Source organism: Mustela putorius, unplaced genomic scaffold (genome assembly GCF_011764305.1).
Source record: "Mustela putorius furo isolate JIRA1106 unplaced genomic scaffold, ASM1176430v1.1 tig00537227_pilon_pilon_pilon, whole genome shotgun sequence".
Classification (NCBI taxonomy): domain Eukaryota; kingdom Metazoa; phylum Chordata; class Mammalia; order Carnivora; family Mustelidae; genus Mustela; species Mustela putorius.
In genome coordinates this window covers 1,823,066-1,844,846 of record NW_025422368.1, presented here as the reverse complement: position 1 = coordinate 1,844,846, position 21,781 = coordinate 1,823,066, and the positions used below count along the sequence as shown (strand labels likewise).

General features: G+C 39.4%; 1 protein-coding gene across 4 annotated transcripts in view; it reads right to left on the bottom strand.

The window, feature by feature from the left end:
* The window catches only part of CBX5 (chromobox 5), a 37,781-nt gene that overhangs the window by 9,973 nt on the left and 6,027 nt on the right, over nt 1-21,781 (bottom strand). The window contains exons 1-4 of one of the 4 annotated variants that reach the window (XM_004774557.3): nt 10,268-10,373; nt 8,281-8,459; nt 3,664-3,850; nt 56-156 (exon numbers count right to left, since the gene is read on the bottom strand). In XM_004774557.3, the coding sequence (XP_004774614.1) occupies nt 56-156; nt 3,664-3,850; nt 8,281-8,417 (425 nt within the window). In that variant the 5' untranslated portion in view covers nt 8,418-8,459; nt 10,268-10,373. Of the gene's footprint in view, nt 1-55; nt 157-3,663; nt 3,851-8,280; nt 8,460-10,026; nt 10,178-10,267; nt 10,374-21,781 lie in introns of those variants that run through there. The other 3 variants (XM_004774558.3, XM_004774556.3, XM_004774560.3) reach the window with 3 other exon arrangements.

Genomic DNA, 21,781 nt, shown 5'->3' with positions numbered 1-21,781 from the left:
AATTCAAGCCACCAGCAAAGAAGACAACTGTACAGTGAGGCCCAATCTCTCTCACCATTTCATTAGGAACATTAAATCGCCACAGGAATCTGTTGCCCCAATGATCTTTTCTGGTTCCAGTCCTCTCTCAAAGCCTCGAGCGATATCATTGCTCTGCTATAAATAGAAGATAAAGAAAGATTACAGCTTAAAAAAAGAAAGCAAAACAAAAAAACTTGTTTCTCAGTTCAACAAAGCACAATCTAAGTTCATTTTTGTCACCAATTCAAAGAATTCTTACAACTTAAGAAATACAGTAGTGGGCCAGCCAGTGACAGTGATGCCAAGAAATATTTTTGTAAGAAGATGCAGTTGTTCTTCCATACTCCTTCAAGAATTAGAAGCAGCCCTTAAAACTTGTTCATAGCCCTTAAGATATTCTGGAGGCATCACCTAAGAACTCTCTCTAATCTCCTTGATATTATGAACTGATACCCCTAAATTGTTGCTTCTGAGATAATAAACAAGTCCATGCTTATCTGAACTAAAGCCTTTTTCATTTTACAAACTTCAAATATACCACCTCTCAATCTTAATTTTCTTAGACATTTATTACCTTAACACTGACCAATATATATATATATATATACTTTTTAACACTGACCAATATTTTTAATACTTCTTTTCACACAGTTGTCTATACTGATGAAAGAACAGAGGTAAGAATCATTCAAGGCAGTACCATAAAACAGATTTCCTTCAGAGCTCACATACTACAATACCCACACACTTGGGAGAAGAGGCCCTAGTCTGTGCTTATCCCCTCCTGATGTGGATGAGTTGTTAGCACTACAGAATAGAACTGGACAATGACTTAAAACAAACTGGCAATTTTCTTGAAGATTATTCAAAATGCAATCATGCCACTGAGACAAGGCGCAGAGTCAGATTCGGGTGTGCTGGCACTGCTAAGCACAAAACAGTGACATTTTAAACAAACCAGGTAATTTTAAAAACCTTATTATGGAACATTATGCAAACTTATCTAGTGGCAACATAAAAAAGATTTAGTAAGACTGCCCAAATGAACTAAATCTCCGATGTCTGATTTTCATAATAAAATCTCTTTGATCTGACATTCACCCTGCTTTTTTCTGAGAGATACAAAGTATTCAGGATCCAGGTGGTCCCCAAAGATACCAGAACCCTCACTGGGAAGGAAATTCCATCCACGGATCAGGGGAGATACTGACTCAAAAACACAGCCTCTTTTGGGGCGCTTAAGGGGAGGAGGTTCCCAGATGTGCACACAGCTGCTCACAGCTGGAATGCTGGCGCATGAACGGAGTCGTAAATCATAGCTGGGGGCTGAAAACAGTTTGCCACATAGAGAGGGAAGGGAAGAAAAATGTTCAAGCTGCTGAAAAGGAGCCGAGGTGAGGAAAATGCTAAAATCATCACACAGGCAGTAATCTTAAATCAGGCATAATGCCGACTAACAAATTTCTTCTGCAGTGGTCTAAAGAACGAAACGCAATCCCCTCCTGTACCTTTAATACATACAATCACCTATCTTCCCAGCTATCTACCTGACAGCCGCCAGCACTGCTGAGAATGCTGCCAGGGGCCCCAGGTGAACATTACAAAGGACGTGTGGGGGTTGTTTTCAAGGTCAGCAGCAACAGAACCTGGCCTAGGAATGAAACTCTTTATGTTGGCTAGCAGGTCTAAAGCCAAACTGCTCCTTTTTGAAAAGGACAGAAACCTTAGGTTGAGGAAATACACTGTATGTCACAAATGGCTAGTCACAAGTCTTCTGCTGTGCTGTTTTTTTGTCTCTTTACTTAGTTAGAAAATGAATCAAATGCCAAAAGCCAGAATACAAAGGACTAATAAAAAATAAAATAGAAAGAAAGAACCAAGTCTTAGCTCCTTAGAGAAGGCACTCTCAAATTCCTTATCAGTACACTATATCATAATGATATACACACCTCACCAGAATAGAGTGGTTTTAAAAGTAAGGTTGTAAAAAATAAAATTAATCAGGGAAACAGACAAACACAAACCTAGAGTCCACTTCCACCTGCAGCCTCCAATCTTTCACTTACTTCAATTCTTTTTGGAACACTGATCTCCCATTTTCTCTATCACTTGTGTCAGTCTTTTAAAATTCTGTGCCTAGGTCCAGCTCACAGAAATCTGAATTTAACTAGTCTGGGGTGAATCTTGGATACTGGGTCTTTTTAAAAATCCCCCCGCCCTACCTTTATGACTCTAATGTGCAGCCAGGGCTGAGAATGAACGTTCTGGAAAGATGGGTATCAAGCAGAATGAAGATAAACAGAGATGCTTATGGCAGTGATGCTAGAAGATTCAGAAGTGGACTTGTGCTTTTATTTTATTAAACGTTAAGGGTATGATACATGCTTCACCACAAAAGTCTTCATAACCTTGAAATAAATGAAAGGAATGGAAGCTGGGAGGGGGAATGTGTGTGTCTGTGTGTGTACAAAGATGAAAAAGATACAGATGAAAAAAGAAAGGCAAGAATAGTGCTTATACGAGTTACTTAAGAATTAATGATCAGAAGAACTAAAGCAACTACATCAAATCAAAATTTCATAAGCATACTTTTCAAACTGAACAATAAAGATTCAAAAGGAAGATGAAAATTAATTTATTTAGAAAATGCAGAAATAATAGAATCAAAAGAGAATACACATGCCACTGAGCTGTATGCTTTAAAATGGTTAACTGTGGGGCGCCTCGGTGAGTTGAGCATCCGACTCTTGGTTTTGGTTCAGGTTGTGATCTCAGGATCTTGAGATCAAGCCCCACGTTGCGCTCCGTGTTCAGGTGGAGTCTGCTTGTGACTCTATCCCGTTCCCCTCTGCCCTTCCCCAATAACTCGCACACGTGCTCTCTAATAAATTTTTTTTTTAAGATTTTATTTATTTATTCGACAGAGATCACAAGTAGGCAGAGAGGCAGACAGAGAGAAAGGGAGAAATAGGCTTCTGGCTAAGCAGAGAGCCCGATGCAGGGCTTGATCCCAGGACCTGGGATCATGACCTGAGCTGAAGGCAGAGGCTTTAACCCACTGAGCCACCCAGGCGCCCTTCTAATAAATCTTTTAAAAAATAAAAAAGTAAAAAATAAAATGGTTGTGTGTTATGTGAATTTCTCATCAATTTTAAAAAAGGAATATAAAAGTTTGAAAATAAGTGCTATCTTTGAAACAAAAGGAAGAAAGACTTAGTAAACTTTTTTTTTTAAAAAGATTTTATTTATGTATTTGAGGCTTAACCCACTGAGCCACCCAGGTGCTCCAAGAAGTACTAAACTTTTTAAAGCCATTTTCTACCCTTAAAAACTTCACCAAGTCCCTCCCTTGCTAAGATAACTTAGCTGCCCATTTATGGAGAAAAGAGGGAGTAGCTGCTGTTTTACAGGGTCTTAATTTTGCCACTTTAATACAATTCAGTGAAATATACAGTACATTTCTCATTCAGCCATGAGGGGGCGCTATAGTTAATCAACACACCACCCTGGAAGCTCTTTTGTTCAACAATTTAGCTTGCAGGCCATCATTAGAACAGAAACCACCAAAATACCACTTGGGGAGTAAGGAGAGTCCAGCAAGAGGCAAAAACAATTGTGGAAAAAGCGGGGAAAGAAGCTTACCTCTCTCTTTTTTTTGGATTTGATATCATCGGCATTGTTCGAGAAATTGGATTTCCTCTTGTTACTTTCTGACTTCTCTCTGGGTTTGTTGTTTTCACCCTCCTTCATCTTCTTATACTTTTTCATAAACTCAGAAATTAGCTCAGGGCAATCCAAATTTTTCTCAGGTTCCCAAGTATTGTGCTCCCTGGGCACAAAGAATTCAAAAAAAAAAAAAAGAAAAGAAAAAAGAAAAGAATGAGGAGGGGAAAAAAATCCAGTGCTTTCTTTTAAAGAAGACAAGTAGGCAAAATGAAAAACAAAACAAAACAAAAACAAAAACCTACACTTAAAAGAGATAACAAATTTGATCCTAAGAATCTTGGTAACAGAAATGAAAAAATATATCCACAAAGAAACTTGCAATTTCTTGTAGCAGCATTTCAATAGCCAAAGACAGAAAACAATTCAAATGTCCATCAATTTATGAATGGATGAATAAATGTGGTACATTTATAAAGGAGAATACTATTCGGCAACAAAAGGTACACAATACTAATTAATACATGCCACAACATGAAAGAACCTCAAAAATAATATGCTAAGAAACCAGATACAAAAGACTATATATTGTCTGATTCCATTTATATGAAATGTAGGAAAGACACATTTAGAGACAAAATGTGGGATTGAGATTAACTATAAATGAGCTCAAGAGAATCTGGGGAAATTATGGGAGTATCCTAAACTGGAGTGTGGTAATGGTTGACAACTCTATGAATTTACTAAAATTCACTGAATTGTAAACTTTCAATGAATGAATTTTAAAATATCTAAATGATACCTCAAAAGTTTTTTAAAACTCAAAATATGAATTCTGCTTTATAAAATGTGATTTCATATAATCGTCTATGCAAATCCTGAGAAGAATGTAACAAAGCATGCATCCCCAGTTTACACTATCTTTAACATGTTACTTACATTCTGAACAAATGTCCATAAATTATTTCAAGATTGGAAGTACTGCAAGATTTTTATTAAGAAAAAAGGTAGTATAAGGGCTTAAATCATTAGAATATAGGTGAACAGTAAGAAGACGACTCAGAAGTGGGATTGGAGTACATTAATTCAATGTTGTGGAATCAAGTCTACTGTTACCAGGCAGTCAAAACACATTTTTATATTAACAAAAAACAAATATTAATATTAATATTTTTAAAAAACCGAATAACTGAATCTAACTAAACTTGAGTCAAGGGAGTCCTATTATGAGGAAAACAGTTATTATTCACAAAGTTGTTCTCTATTCCTGGCAGGGGTTTCAGAAAACCAAACTACCAACTACATTATAGGCTTATGGAATCAAATCATGAGATGTACCTCCACAGGAAAAACCAGATCAGGCATCCTCTTCACTCCTAGCCAGTGGCAGAAGTTCTTTTGGTTAAATAGTAAGGACTAGTTTATATTAAAGTATATCTGGAAATATATCATAGAAACAGTTTCTACAATCCTTTCATTGACCTGGGTAAAAATTATTTAATGTATGTACTATCCATTTAAAATATTTTGGTTTTCAAATACGGTATCTTTAGATGGGCATGGTTTGAACACACACCATAATTAGACTCGAAGGAGAATAATGGAAAAATATGGTATTTACTCTAGATTTAAAACTTTCTGCAAAAAGAGCTTGAAATGAGACAAGATTTATTTCAAAATCATTTGAGCTAAAACTAGAAAAGCCTCTCCTTCTTGGTTCTTCAGCAAAAGGCAAAAAAACCAAAAACCCCACCTCATACAGTAACTTTCCCCAAATCCACAAACCACATAGTTTCTTCTAGGATACCAAAAGAAATTAAGACACCAAAAGCAAGAGGTGTGCCAACACTGAACACAAGCAAGCAGACTTGGAGGGAGAGGAGCAAATCTCTATGGATAGCAAGGAAAGACAGTCCTATAATGGGACTCTCTTTTCCTACCATATTGGTATTGCTGCTTCTACAACAACCAATCTCCACCCAAAAGACAGCATGGTATAATTTAAAAAGAGCCTAGGCATTAGGGCCAAAGAAATCTGATACTAGATCCTTGTGCCAGCACTTATCAGTTATGCCATCTTGGGCAAATAGCTTCACTAACTTCCTCAACTATAAACTGAAAATACCTCTAAAGGCTGTTATGAGAATGAAAGAAAACACATGAAGTAGAAGAATCTGACCACTGCCCAACATGTAGTAGGTACTTAGTTAGCTAATGTTAACAGGGCAAAATTTGTTTTAGTCTTTTAATGAAATCCTGGGCACTTCTGAGAAAGTAAGGATAAGTGCTTTAATCCATCCACCTCAAACTTCCTTTTCCCTCTTTAATCTACTAAGTTACCAGTAACTCAAATACAGACAGTCTCACGAACCTTCGAAATGACCAACAACTTCAAATGGTGATTCAATGAGCCCAATAAACACCCTTAAAATCTTTCAATGTTATTTTAATTCCTATTTCTAGGTCTCTCAAACTCATAATTTCTCAACTCTAAAGGATGTGGTGATATCACTCCTCTTCAGAAATATGGAGGACATACTCTGATTGCTATGCTACCCCCATTTCATGCTCTCTGTGCTAGAGATCCTAAGCATCCTGTAGTGCATGCACTGTCCCACTTAAAACGCCAAAAGTGCTCCAAATGAGAAACGCTGACTTATGTAATAAAATAGCCTTAGGTATGTTCCAAAGGCTCCTGATTCAGACCTTTGTCCAAAAGTACTGTCAAAATTTAGTAACATTATATGTACTTATATGTACCATTTAGTACATATAAGTCCTACATGTTAAAGCTGTGATGTTCAATGTGCTAACTACTAGCCACATGTGGCTAACTGAACACTTGAAATATGACTAGTCTGAACTGAGATGTGCTATAAAATGTAAAATACACAAGATTTTTAAGACTCAGCATGAAAAAAGTAATGTAAAATATCTTTATTTTTATACTATTAATGTTGAAAAAGCATTTTGATACACTGTTAGATAAATTATTAAAATTTCTTTTGGGGTGCCTGGGTGGCTCAGTGGGTTAAGCCTCTGCCTCGGGCTCAGGTCATGGTCTCAGGGTCCTGGGATCGAGCCCCACATCGGGCTCTCTGCTCAGCAAGGAGCCTGCTTCCCCCTTTCTCTCTGCCTACTGTGATCTCTCTCTCTGTCAAATAAATAAATAAAATCTTTTTAAAAAAAATTTCTTGGGACGCCTGGGTGGCTCAGTTGGTTAAGCAGCTGCCTTCGGCTCAGGTCATGATCCCAGCTTCCTGGGATCGAGTCCCACATCGGGCTCCTTACTCAGCAGGGAGCCTGCTTCTCCCTCTGCCTCTGCCTGCCATTCTGTCTGCCTGTGCTCGCTCTCTCCCCACCCCCCTCTCTCTGATAAATAAATAAAATATTTAAAAAAAAAAAAAATTTCTTTAATGTGGCCACCAGAAATGTAAAATTCCCCATGTGCCTTGCATTATATTTCTATTCCAAGCCACTCCAAGAAGCCTGTACCAGTTCCTACCAGTGCACTGGGTTCTGGAAAATCCATTCTTTGTTATCAGTCATCCTGAGGAAGAGAATTAATCAAAAACTGAGGCAAAATGTCTAACAATTACACATATTTTACCTTTCAAGCTACTTCCTCTGTGCTTCAATGTGTCTAGTTGTGTTTATTCCAAGGAAAAAGAATAATCACCTTTAGCCCTTCCGCTTAAAACCAGTTATTTCCTAACAGACATTCTAGTAAATACTTCAGTATCGTTCTTAAAGCTCATTGGGAAAAAAAAAAAAAAGGTTTTTTAAGGTCTTCAAAAAAACAATAACAAAAAGCCAGATAGATTTTAAAGTATTAATTGCAGAAACTAGGTGGTATGTATCTGAGTGTTCAATTTCTTTTGCCTAAGCTGTAGATTTGAAATTAAAAAAGTAAATATTGGGAGGGGAAAAAAACGTGGCCTCAGATTTAAGTTTCTCATTAAGAGGAGTCCTTCACTCTAGGTCACTTGTGAGATCCAAGGATCATTCTGGAAAGCTATGAGCTATGGAATGGATGACTTTTGTTTCAATGTATATATCTTAGCTTAGTTATACCCAAAAGAATACTAATAGTAGCAGTTTATACTTTTTTTAAAAGAAGATTTTATTTTTATTTTTAAGTAATCTCTACACCCATCATGGGGCTCGAATTCACAATCTCAAGATCAAGAGTCACATGCTGTACCAACTGGGCCAGCCCTAATAGTTTATATTTACACTGATCTTACCTGTCAGTCTCTACATATACCCAACATCTATTTCCTCTTCCTACTGTATTGAGGAGGGAAAAGATAACTAAACCAAGGTCAACCAGCTCATAAGTGGTGGAACAAGAATCTGGACCTAAGCAATCTGGCTCCTCATCTAAGCACCTAACCAATTCATTATAGTATCTCTCAAAAGCATTATCATTAGAACACCAGCTCGAAGGGAGAGACTAGTTTATTGCTGTGTCTTCTGACTCTTAGGAGGGGTGCAGGTGAGGAGAGAAAAAGACGAAGATGGCAGTGGCTCATGGAGAAGGAAACCAAAGGTGTCCACCTCTGCAGAGTGCTAAGGCCTAAAGAAGACACTTACTCAGAAAAGCCTTTCCATTTCAGTAGATATTCCACTTGCCCCTTAACTACACGCCTGTCTAGCACCTTCTCGACAACATACTCCTCCTCATCCTCTGAAGAAGAACTGTCAGCTGTCCGCTTGGTTTTCTTTCCCATGTTGCACGCTGCTCCACCTGAAGGACTAAGGCCACCGGGTTCCTGCAAAGAGGAAGGACAAAATGATCGAAATCCATGCAAGGAATTAAAACTTTGTCTTTTCTTGATGGAATGCAGAGGGGATAACACAAAGTTGCCATGCACCCTTCGCTTGGGTCTTGAAGCATTCTACAGACGGTTCCTAAGAATATAAGGAGAAAATGGTCAATCCCCACTTTCCCAAAAACAGCTTTTTCTCCAGCTCACAAGACCAAAATCATTATTATACACACAACTAATTCCTCTAATTTCAGATTCCAAAAGACAAGTGGTGTGGTATGTTACTCCTGGGTACCTCTATAATTGTTAACAAGCCAGGATCTCAAACAAATGCAGAAAACTACCAGTTAAATGAACAGTGACAAAATTAAAACCTTACCTTTAAGGTGAATAAGGTTCTTCATAAAAATGAAAAAAGAAAAGCCCCAAAATGTAACCTTCCCCTGCTTTAAGGATCTTGACTAGTCTCTTGGCAGCACAAAAAGGCCTGCTCAGGCATCTTTCTCCACTGTCTTCAGCGACTTGGTATATCTTTCCCTCAAACAAACTGAGCTCGTCCCTAAAAGTGTCCATCAGTTCACAAAAGCAAGGCTGGCATCTCAGATACATGAAGCCTTTTTTTTCCACTTAGGGATGGTAGATAGGCAAGAACAACAACAAACATTTTTAGTCCAAAAACTAAAAAAATTCGGTAATTCTCATGGCTCAACTAATCCAAATGGTTAAGGAGGTACCTCTCTTAACTGGAGTTGACTTTGGGCCAAAGGAAGAAGAGGAGGAAAAAGAAGTCTGGCCCCAAACTCACATCAACACGAAGCCTCAAAACACAGAGGAACCATTCATAGGCCCAAGGAAAGCTGAAGCAGAGCAACACAAATGGAAATTGAGTTAAACTCAGAAATATGCACACCAGGGGGTACTCAACACAGATCTAGTTTTTAAAATTCCCACATTGTTGTTTCTATAATCACTTTTAAGAATTCTTTAACCAAGTTAAATGGTGCCTACAGTCTGGATTATAGAGTAGCAGAACTGTTTTCTTAGCTGAACTCCATTTTCATTCTTCCGTAATTCTTAAAAGATTTTTTTTCAGCACTCTCTAAAAATATTTCCATCCTGACTAGAAGACATCTCCCAGGAACAGGGAAGGCCACTACTAATCTCAGAATTGTGTTCAAGTCAAGTAACATTAAAAGTTGCATTTATCAATTTACTTCAAGTTAGCAAAATTTAAGGAATTATTCCAAGAACATCTAGTTGGAAACGGTATCTCCAGAACCTATTAGCAATAAATAGGTCTGCCTACCCAAAAAACTGTCTGTACCCATTACTCCCCTATAAAAAAAAAAAAAACTTAAGATTTTATTAAAGTACTTTATTCAGAAGAGGGGATGGAGGGGGAGAATGTAGACAGGAGTTTCAAAATAATTTTCCCATGAATTTAGAAGAGAGTCCTAAGCTTCAAGAAAAAAAAAATCTTATTTATTTAAAATACAAACAGCCTCCGATCTCACCAGAGACAGGAAATGTCATATTCCAGGGAGAGTACCCCACCCCCACCCCCACTCACCTTGGAATTTCCGGGAGCTGAGCAGTTTAGGTCAGAGCGCTGGGGTTAAAACCAGCCCCGGGTAAGATGCATGCAGTTAAGCATTGTGGCTATGGCCTCCCCTGCCTCACGAGGAAAAACAAGGATTTACATATGTGTTCTTCAGTTTGAGGGAGGAAAGAGGAAAATCTCCCTTTATACCTTCATGCAGAAGAGGTGCCCCAAAGGTAGAAGATGAATGGGGGTTCCCTCCTTTACCTACCGGATCGCCCCAGTTCTTTCTTTCCCTCTGGGCTAACAGGAGGGGCCTCCCCTCCCAGGTCTGGGGCTTGGCGGGCTGGCAGCTCCCCCGCCCCCACCCAGCTGCCTGGGAGCCACTGCGCAGCTGTCCCAGCCCGTTGCCATGGCAACTGGCAGCAGTACTAGACTAAGAGGGGGGGGGTGCGGAAAGGCAAATGGAAAAGTTAAAAGGCTTAACTTTCCTTTTCAGTGAAGACTGGGTGGAGAAGTTGGAAGGTACTCTCCTAGCCTCAAAGCGAAGGCATTCAGAACTCAAGGGAATTGATTCTTGGGTTTTAAACCCCAAACCTGTGCTTATTGCTCTAAGAGCACCGGGAATTAATCAATAGCATTTTAAGATCATCTAACAGGATTATAGCTCAACTGGAAGGGGGAGGGGAAAAGCTAGGTCGCTCTACAACAGGATCAGTACAAACCCCTCACCCCTAACCCAGCACAGCAGAAACACTTTAAGGCCTTTTCTACCATCTGTCACTGAACAGTTAATTAAAATTGCTTGGGGGAATGCGGGATAACAGAAAGGGGGGAAGGGAAGTATTTCAAAATACTCTACAACTTTCCTTCTTTGAGGGATTATTAGATACAGAAACAGAATCCAGACACTTGAAGCACTACCAAAGAACCTATCCATTGAAATTACAAGTAGAAAAAAATGTAATAAGTAGTTTTTAAAGAGGACAGCAGTCCAGCCACAACCATTATTGTTTCATTAAAACCACTTTGGGGGGGGGGCGGTGCCTGAGTGGCTCAGTGGGTTAAGCCTTGGCCTTTGGCCGATCGGGTCATGGTCCCAGGGTCCTGGGATGGCGCCCCTCCTGGGGCTCTCTGCTCAGCGGGGGGCCTGCTTCTCCCTCTCTCTGCCTGCCTTTCTGCCTATCTGTGATCTCTGTCAAATAAATAAAATCTAAACAAAAAACAAAAAACACGTTTTGGGGTGCCTGGGTGGCTCACTCAGTCAGTTAAGCATCTGCCTTCGGCTCAGATCATGACTTCAGAGTTCTGGGATCAAGCTCTGCACAGGGCTCCCTTGCTTGGCGGGAAGTCTGCTTCTCTCTCTCCCTTTACTCCCCGCCCCTTATTCCAGCTACTACTCTCTGCTCTCTCAAATAAATAAAATGTTAAAAAAAAAAAAAACTTTCCATTAATTGTTATTGTAATATTATGAAACAAATTTTTAAATAATTACTACCCACCCAAAACATTACCATATAGTAATTTAAAACTCCATATATCAATAATCCCTAATACTTGGAAAAAAGATTGCAATAAAGAAGAGAGCTACTTAGAGATAGCAGTCCCATCAAGTTTCTTTTCTCCTGGCCCTAAAGACCATTTTGGAGAGCTCCAAAGCCTTCCCTCTGCTTTAGGATTCTGGTCTTTAAGACAGCTTTAGGCAGCTGTCATAGGAGAGTAAGAAAAAGGGACAATCAAAAGCAAAGACCCCAACTGAGGAAAAGGTGGAGAACAGTGATTATTTTAGTTATCAAACAGAAGAAATTATAGGATATGAGAGCAGACAGTTTTTAACTATAGAAGATTTCCTCAAATTTGAATATACCTGTCAGAAAAATCTCCGGGTATTAAAAGGCCTTTTTGGACTCTTCCTAACTTTTTAATACTTTTGTAGTTAAGGGATATAAAAACAATGGAAAGGAATTAGATCAGGGTTCTCACTGTGTGATCAACTTGCCATGTATGATCTCGAGTAAATAGTTTGAGACCTAACCTCAGAATCACTAAAATGGGCCAAATCCCCACTGCCTACCTCCTAGGGAAACAGTGAGTTTAAATAGAGACCAAAGAGCTGGTAAGTCCCCCAAAGAGAAGCTTTTGTAAAAATATAGGGCCAAATTCAACAGCAGGAAATATGTGACCTTCCAAATTCCTAAGCCGGTAAACCTTATCACATGCAGTAACTCCTGCAGCTCAAAATGATAGTAGACAGCAAGAAAGAAGGGAACTATCTTTGTTAACTAGGTACGGGTATGGGTAAACTAATAAAGCTCCAGAGAACAAGGTACATTCTCTCTTAAAGGCAAAATACTTAGCTTAGTCTTACTCCCTAACACTCAGAAAAGCACTGGAAATGGCAATATAAAAAGACTAACAGTAATTCTGTGAAGAGATAAAGGAAAAAATGACAGCAACATTATTATTTTAGTGAAACCTTTCAGGAAAAAGAAAGTGAAATCAACAAGGAAAAGGACAAAAATATTCTGGTGTCTACCCCCTTCCTAAAACATCCGGAAATAATGTCAGATCAATTTCCTCCTTTCCCCTCTTCAAGAACTGCCTAAAGGGCACTCAGCTAAGGTCCCTTTCTCTTTGGGAAATGGGTTTTGTAACAGCTGACAAATCAAATTGGGCCTGATGCCAGAAGTCAGAGTCCAACCATAATATTCTGTAAAGAATGGCACGCAACTGTCTTGTAAATCTCTGGGACAGTCACAGATCAGAAGCTGGCAAGGATGACGACATAGTTCTGATGGAATGTGTCTTATCTTAACCTTGAAGTTACAGATCTGCTCAGGAGCAGCAGTAAGAAATGAGAAATGCACTCAGACATCGGAGGGGACATAATTTTCTTTTAGACAGTGCGACCCAGTGTATTAGGGTCAAATGAAACACAAAGCCAGACGGACAATTTAAGGGCTAGAGCCTGTACCAGATAAAGCATCAAGACTGGTGGTTCACGCTGAGCTTGAGAGAAGGGAGAGTTCGAGTATGAGAAATGAGGCATGGCTGGCAGGATGATGGAGTGATTAAGGTAGAATCCCGATACCATGACGAAGGAAGAGAGGATGAGCCTCTGAGTGCAACCCTATCCTTGTGGAAATCTCTATAGGAAGGGGTGAGCAGCTTCTCAAGTTTCTAAAGTCTTTCAGACATAACAGCTCTCAGCCCTTTTGTAACGACACAGAGTGACTCTCTGGTAAAGGCATCAACAACTACACATAGATTCTGGCAATTTAACTGCCCATCAGGACATGAGAAAAGAGCAGGCCCCACCAACCGTTCATATCAACGACACAAGGCAAATTTACCTTACAGGCCTCTGAGTGCTGGGCAAAAAATCCCCTAAACCAGGGATCTGGTGAGAAGTCAGCCTTGGAAAAACATCAAAGAGCACTGTGGTCAGGCACAGGTAGAACCCACATTCCAAGTCGATGACAGACTTCTTTAACAGATAAATCTTACGGGAGGGGGGGTGGGAAGGAAGAGGTGAGGAAGTGAAGCAGAAAGAGGACCAAAAAACTCCACTCGTTATAAAGGTTTTTAGAAAAAATATGTAAGAAACTGTAAGTCCCCAGAAGTTAGAGAAGCCATTAGAGAAAACTGGGGCAATCCAGAACAGAGGGAATGGTTAGCTATTTCCATTTGTCAATCCTGGATTCACAGAATCGCCCACATAGGGTTTCTGGGTTCTGTTTGTCCAGTTCAGGCTCTGCTCTAGTCCCTCCAGTCACTACTTGGCAATGCCAGCTGTCTTGGTGGCTTTTCTTAGATCTTGGTGTAGCACATTTTATTTTCATCACTACTTACGAGCAAAAGTATATATACAACAAAATTCTAAATCTTTCTCTGAGCTTGCTTTGTTATTTTTAAAAAAGTAATGAAGAACCAAATGGTAAACTGCCTCACTGAACCACCCACTGAACTATCTGGAGGTGGTAGTCAGGCTAAATGTCAAAACACATCATCAGTGAGCTCTCTCTTCATTTTAGAGTTTCTTTTTTCTTCCCCCACCCCAAAGATTTTATATGTACATAATCTCTACACCCAACGTGGGGCTCAAACTTACAACCCCAAGATAAAGAGTCTCATGCTTTACCGACTGAGCCAACAAGGCACCCCTATTATAGAGTTCCAATATAAAATCTGTAAGCCCAGTAAGAAGGTAAAATTCTCCAGAAAGAAAGACTCCAGAAAGAGGGGAAAGGAGTGAGGGCATAGGCAAAGCTCCGTATCACATGTATGAATTAAATATGCTGCTGATGGGTGACTTCAGTTGGCCCAGGCTTGAGAAATTCCCATTTGTCCCCAAAGGGCTTTGGTAAAGTTAGTGGCTTAAGTGAAGATTTGATTGTCAGCTGCAGCACTGTCTTCAAGGCATCCTCTATATAGCCTTATTGTAATAAATAAAACAAATGAAAAGAAACCAAATTTACAGAACCGTTTTTTTTTTTAAAGCACTTTTTTTTTTTTTTTTTTAAAGATTTTATTTATTTATTTGACAGAGATCACAGGTAGGCAGAGAGGCAGGCAGAGAGAGAGGAGGAAGCAGGCTCCCTGCTGAGCAGAGAGCCTGATGCGGGACTCCATCCCAGGACCCTGAGATCATGACCTGAGCCGAAGGCAGCGGCTTAACCCACTGAGCCACCCAGGCGCCCCTACAGAACCGTTTTAATCTGGTCTGTATTCTTTGTTCTTTATGGATCTAGAAGCACCAATGATTTTAAGTTTGTAACACATTCAGCATAAAACTAAAATAACCTCCATAAAGATGTTTTCTTCCACTAGATTTATGATTTCCAAAGTATTAGCCATGTGGCATTTTAACAAAAACACGGCATAGAGATACACATTACAGCTGTCCTGGCTGTCTCAGGTTTTGTTAAATGGGCTGATAACTATCACCCCACCTCCACCAAAAGCCCATGAGCACCCAATTCAAGAGGAGTTAAAAGCTTTTTAAATGTCTATTTAAGAGACTGGATTAAGAAAGAGTTGAGGAGGAAGATTAACTGTGGTCGTTAACACCCATATCATTAACAAGCCACATATAGACAACACAAACTTTATTAATAGAAAGGAGTGTGGAGAGAGGAACTGTTCTCCGTTTGGCTAGCGCAACTCCAGTTTGTGAATCTTTAAAAATCAGGCCAAGGCACTGCCTCATCCAGTCACAGAATTATTCCGGGGCAAAGTATCCTGTTTGTTGATTATCTAAGCCTCCAGCTCCAGTGAGCAAGGGAGTAAAGGGCCTTTTGTTCTTTTAGATTAAAACATATACATTATAAATAGAGATAAAGGCTGCCTTATAAATTTTACTCAGCTGAGGTCTCCTCCAAGCTCTGATCACCATTAAAAAAAAAAAAAAAAAAAAGAATGTGTACGATAGCAATTCTCAGAACTGCTTGAAGTTATCAGTCTAGTTCACTGGCATATTTGTAAGTAACACACAAATTCTTGATATCTCATTACAAGATCACAATCCCACAAAATAATTTTACATGGTATTTTTTTTTTCCTTTATTAAAATCTACTGAATTTCTTCTCTCAAGTGTCAGTCCTCTTTAAATTTAGTTAGGCCACACCTAAACCCATCACTGGGCAAGGTTAGATATGCAATTGTTCCAAGATTTATGAGAAAGTAGAATTTGGCACCACTATGGGCAAATGTCTTCCAGATGGTGCTTTCCAACAACTCTGTCCTTGTAATGTACTGAACTCCCCTTAAGGCACCACAGTCCCAGGTGGGTGTTACTCTGACACCCACTCCTCTCTTAATTAAATGGAATAAAGCATGAACTAGTAGATCCAGTCACCTTTCATGACGAACCTGGCAATTTCACCATAAATAAATCTTAAGAAAAATGGGTTATAGCAATGTTGGAGTAGTTACTATGAATCTTGGGTTCTTACATACCACTTTGGCAGAGCATATTCACAAAACATGGAAGGGTTAAAGGAGAACTGAAGTATCCACCCCCAACTAAAGTAACAGTCATATTTTTCAAACAGCCATAAAATTAAGACACGGTGCTTATCTGGCATCATCCAGCTTGCACAGATTTTGGACATCAGCAGTTTAAGGGTTACCAAGACCCCTTCAGGTTATTCTAACAAATCCTCTATTTTAAGAAAAAGCCTCTGCTATTACCAGACAATTTATACTCTCTCATAGCCTTAGTTTAGAGAAGACATTCAAGAGACATAAAAATTAATTTGCATAACCATAAACTAAAAACTCTAAAATATCTCTAATTTAACTGTTGAGATGCGATTATAATTTAAGTCAATATGCTAAAATCTGATTAATACATGCTGACAAAAAGGAGTTTTTATATAATTGGAGTTAGAAACGTATCTCAGACTATAAAACTTCATGGAGTAAAAGCATTCCTTCAACATATGGCATAATTTTGTGCTTTGCCATTACCTTGGTATATTAGCAACATGAATTATATTGAAGTCATAGCCTACAATTTAGATAAATAAAATCAAGGCAGTATTGAACTTTTTCCCATCCATGCAACAGTATCCTTGGCAGCTCCTTGGCCATCTATTATGATCCTGACCAATTTCTCTCCGTGGCAATTTAAAAGCTGTAAAAAAATACATAATGGGTGATGACAGGAGAAACAAACCCACACCAGAAATTATTGAACCTTGTAGGTCTTTGCAAGTGTCTCTATTGACATTTAAGTGTGAGTTACTATGCCACAATATCATAAAAGTGTGTTTTACACTTCAGATATATTGATAGTTAAATGCAAAGAAAGGCCACCACATTAACGGCTAAAAGGGATAGCCAATCTCAGACCACCCAGCTCTTCCACTGAGCATTCTGATGTGTTCCTTAAACCAAATAAGATGTTTCTTTTTATCCAGTTCCAACTGCAATCCTAATTTAAATCCTATGCCGAAGGGATGATTAATATTGCAATTCTGATCCTCGTTCTGCCATATTTATTGAGGGCTTGATAAGTGTCAAGCATTGCATGGGCACAGAGTCTAACCCAGTCTTCAATTTAAGGGCTGAGGATTTTAAGTTTCTCCTTGAAGTCAGCACTGGTTAGTCCTGTCCCCAAAGGCTGTTACAAAAAAGCTACTGAAGGGGCAGCTTGTTAACAGTAGTAATATGAGGACTAGGAATAAAGAGATGTGGTCCTCTCCCAGTTTGATAACTTAAAGGTCAAACTAAACAGTTCAGTTCATCTTAACGGTGTTATTTGCCCTACTTATTTCATAGATCTGCTGCAAAGGGAAGAAAAAAAACCTGGACAACACTTTTAAAAATATAAATGGGGTGTCTGGCTGGCTCAGTTGGTGGAGCATGTGACTCATGATCTCAGGGTTGAGTTTGAGCCCCACCTTGGGTGTAGAGATTAAGAAAAACTTGAGGACGCCTGGGTGGCTCAGTGGGTTAAGCCGCTACCTTTGGCTCAGGTCATGATCTCAGGCTCCTGGGATCGAGTCCCGCATTGGGCTCTCTGCTCAGCAGGGAGCCTGCTTCCCTCTCTGCCTACCTCTCCATCTACTTGTGATTTCTCTCTGTCAAATAAATAAATAAAATCTTTAAAAAAAAAAAAAAGAATAAAATCTTGATGGGGTGCCTGGGTGGCTCAGATGGTTAGGCGTTTGCATTCAGCTCAGGTCATGATCCCAGAGTCCTGCTATCAAGCCCCAAACTGGGCTCCCTGCTCAGCAGAGAGCCTGCTTCGCCTTCTCCCTCTGCTGCTCCCATTGCTTGTGTTCCCTCTCTTGCTATCTTACTCTATCAAATGAATAAATAAAATCTCTTAAAAAAAAGAAAAAGAATAAAATCTTGGAGACTTTGTAGCTCAGTCTTTAAGCAGCTGCCTTTGGCTCAGGTCATGATCCCAGTGTCTTGGGATTGATACATCGGGCTCCCTGCTCAGTGGGGAGCCTGCTTCTCCCTCTCCCACTCCCTTTGCTTGTCTCTCCTCTCTCAAGGTCTCTATACCTCTCTGTGTCATATAAATAAATAAAATCTTAAAAAAAAAAAAAAAGAATAAAATCTTGGGGCACCTCGGTGGCTCAGTTGGTTTAGCGTCTGACTCTTGATTTTGACTCAGGTCATGATCTCAGGGTCTGGGGATAGAGCCCCGAATCAGGTTCCATGCTCAGAAGGGAGTGTGCTTGAGATTCTTTCTCTTCCTCTCCCTCTGTGCTCCCCTGCCCCATAGGCTCATTCTCTATCTAGAATAAATAAATCTTCAGGAAAAAATCTTAAATATTTATATAAATGTACACACACACAGAAATATAAGCTTGCCTGATAACAGATGATGTTAAAAATAATGAATGCTGGGGCACCTGGGTGGCTCAGTGGGTTAAAGCCTCTGCCTTTGGCTCAGGTCATGATTCCAGGGCCCTGGGATTGAGCCCCACATCGGGCTCTCTGCTTAGCAGGGAGCCTGCTTCCTCCTTTCTCTCTGCCTGCCTCTCTGCCTACTAGTAATCTGTCAAATAAATAAACTCTTTAAAAAAAAAAAATAATGAATGCTTTGGTAATTGTTCCTCTCTCACCTATTTTCTGGAAGAGTTTGTAGAATTGATATTACCTCTTCCTTAAAGGAAGGGGGATGGGGGGAAGGTCTGGTGAAACCTGCCAGTGAAGCCATTCAAACCTGGAGCTTTCACTGGGGGGGAACACTTTCAACTACAAATGTTACTTCTTTAATAAATATGGAGCTAGTGAGGTTCTGTATTTCTTCTGAAGTGAACTTTGGCAGTTTACTTTTCAAGGACATGATTCAATTCATCTAAGACACTGAATGCACTGGCATAATTGTTCATAATAGTCCCTTAGTACTTTTTCACTGTCTCTAGGATCGGTAGTGATATTCCTTCTCTTATTCCTGATATTGGTCATTTGTGTCTCCTCCCCACCCCCAATCAGACTTGCTTGGTTTATTAATTTTATTGATCTTTTCCAAAACCAACTTTCGAAAGTTGCTCAAGTTTCCCAGGCTCCTGGGGTTGAGCCCCACATCTGGCTCCCTGTTGAACAGGGAGCCTGCTTCTCCCTCTCCCACTGTCCCTGCTTGTGTTCCCTCACTGTGTTTCTCTCTGTCAAATAAATAAATAAAATCTTTTAAAAAATTAAAAATAAATTTTAAAAAAACCCAACTTTGATTTTCATTGATTTTCTCTATTTTTGTTTTATACTTTACCAACTACCTTCTGTTTTTATCTTTAGTATTTTCTTTCTTCTGCTTAATTTGAATTTAACTTACTCTTTTTTCCCTAGGTTCTTAAGGTAGAAATGTAGGTCACTGACTAGATCTTTCTGCTTTTTATCTGAAGCATTTAATACTATAAAATTCCCTTTAAGCATTGTCTTAGTTATATCCCACAAATTTTAAGGTCATGTCATCGTTTTTATTCAGTTCAAAATCTTTCCTAATTTTGTGATGTCTTTGATCCATGGGTTACTTAGAAGCATGGTAATATAGTTATAATGTATATATTTCAATTCCACTGTTTTTCTTTCATTTATTTTCAAGTTTTATTATTAGTTATGTAAAATTTAGGGTTCTTGTGTCTTCGTGATGAATTGATCCCTTTATCATCTAATCAGGCTTTGGCTATCTGCCCTACCTACCTCATGTCTGTTAGGGGAAAAAAACAAGAAAAAAACTCTTTGGAAAGTATACGGCAAACAGAAGGTAAGATATCTGATAACAGAGGAAGTTAAAATAACTTTTTAATAAATTTTCTGAACTATCTGTAAGTTATATCTATGCTTGTCTCCAAGTACTCATATAAATGCAGTTTGCCAATGTTTTATCAGATCCCTAGATATAATTTATTGTTGTGAAATACTGAACAAATTAGCAGTATATTACCCTCCACAACTCCCTGTGAGGTAAGTGAGTCTTACTGATTTAGGGATGAGAAAGAAGGTACATGGAGTTCAAGGATCTGTCGCAGAAACCAAACCTAAGATAGATTTCCCAGCCTGTTGGTTGACCTCTTTAGCAGGGCACTTTATTCCGACATAATTATGCCTGCTGACTCAGATATGAACTTGCTTTATTCTAAGAAATGAAGATTATAATCAGAGAAAAACTTGAATTCAATTTGGTTCCTCCTCCTCTCCATGTAATAATAAGAGTGTACTAAAAATTTGACCTTTGAATAGTGCCTTCAACAACACCATCTCAATCCCACATTTTCTAAGTGTTGTTTCTAGCAATGAAGTATGATCGAACAGGCACTCAGTTAAGTCTGAAGAGTATGACTGCATGTGAAAAACTGTAGAACCAGCTTCACTATCTAGTTTCATGAAGAAAAATCTGTCAGTGTTTTTGACAAACTACTCTTCCTGGAAAGGAAATCCAGACTATACAGTCCACAGCCTCAGTAGGATGAGTGTGAAAAATGGCCCAACCTGTCCATTAATACCTTATTTTTGAAAACCACACACAATTAACAAATTTGTTACCTTATGTTAATACCCCAAGGATTTGACAGCCAACCAACAAGTCAATCATCTATCCCTCAAATCCTAGGCAAAGGCCTCCACTGGCCCAAAATACTAGAATGAGTTCTTTGCTCACATTTAAAATCACTGGCTTCAAAAAACAAACTCCAAGACAATTCAGGAGTCATTTCATCAAAGTCTTTGGTCTAGAAAGCTATTGGCAATCACCTATCCAATTCTTTCCATGTAAGATGAAGAAACTAGGGACCAAGGAGGGCAAATGGCTCAACCAAGGTTATATCAGTAGTTAATGACAGAAGAGGGAAAAGAATCTAGGTTTCCTGAGCTTTTTTTCCCACTTGCCTCTCATTTTTCAAATAACTTTTTCTTGGAGCACCTAGGTGACTCAATCGGTTAAGCGTCCAACTCAATTTCAGCTCAGGTCATGATCTCAGGGTAGTGAGATAGAGCCCAGGGTCAGGTTCCACGATGGGTATGAAACTGCTTAAGATTCTCTCTCTCCCTTGCCCCTCTTCTCTCTCAAAAATAAATAAGTAACTTTTTCTTGGGGTGTGTGTGTGGCTCAATCATGTCTCCGGCTCAGGTCTTGATCCTGGGGTTGTGGGATCAAGCCCCACATCCAGCTCCAGCCTGCTTCTCCCTCTCCCTCTCCCACTAACCCCTGCTTGTGTGTGCCCTAGTGGAGTAAGTAAAATAAAATCTTTAAAAATAATTTTTTCTTGGGGCACCTGAGTGGCTCAGTGGGTTAAAACCTCTGCCTTCAGCTCAGGTCATGATCCCAGGGTCCTGGGATAGAGCCCTGCATCGGGCTCTCTGCTCAGCAAGGGGCCTGCTTCCCCCCCACCCCCTCCCCCCACCTGCTACTCTGCCTACTGTGATCTCTGTCTGTCAAATAAATAAAATCTTTTAAAAAATAATAATTTTTTCTTGAAACCAAAAAGACAAATCACTTAAAGAACTTTTTCCTTATTTTAGAAAATTTTACTTATTGGAGAGAAGGAAAGTGTGAGCACACAGTGCACAAGTGGACATGAGCTAGAGGGAGAGAATCTGAAACAGATTCCCACTCAGGACTCCTTCACAAGACTCCAGATCATGAAAACCAGGAGTCGGCAGTCTAACCGACTGACTAAGCCAGCCAAGTGCCCTATAACTTTTTATTTTGTGAACTAGGTAAAATTTATGGATAAGGGTTAGAGAACTAGGGTGTAGTGGCCTGCATGGTGCCCCCCACAAAAGATATCCAAGTCCTAATCTCTTGAAATTATGAACATTACT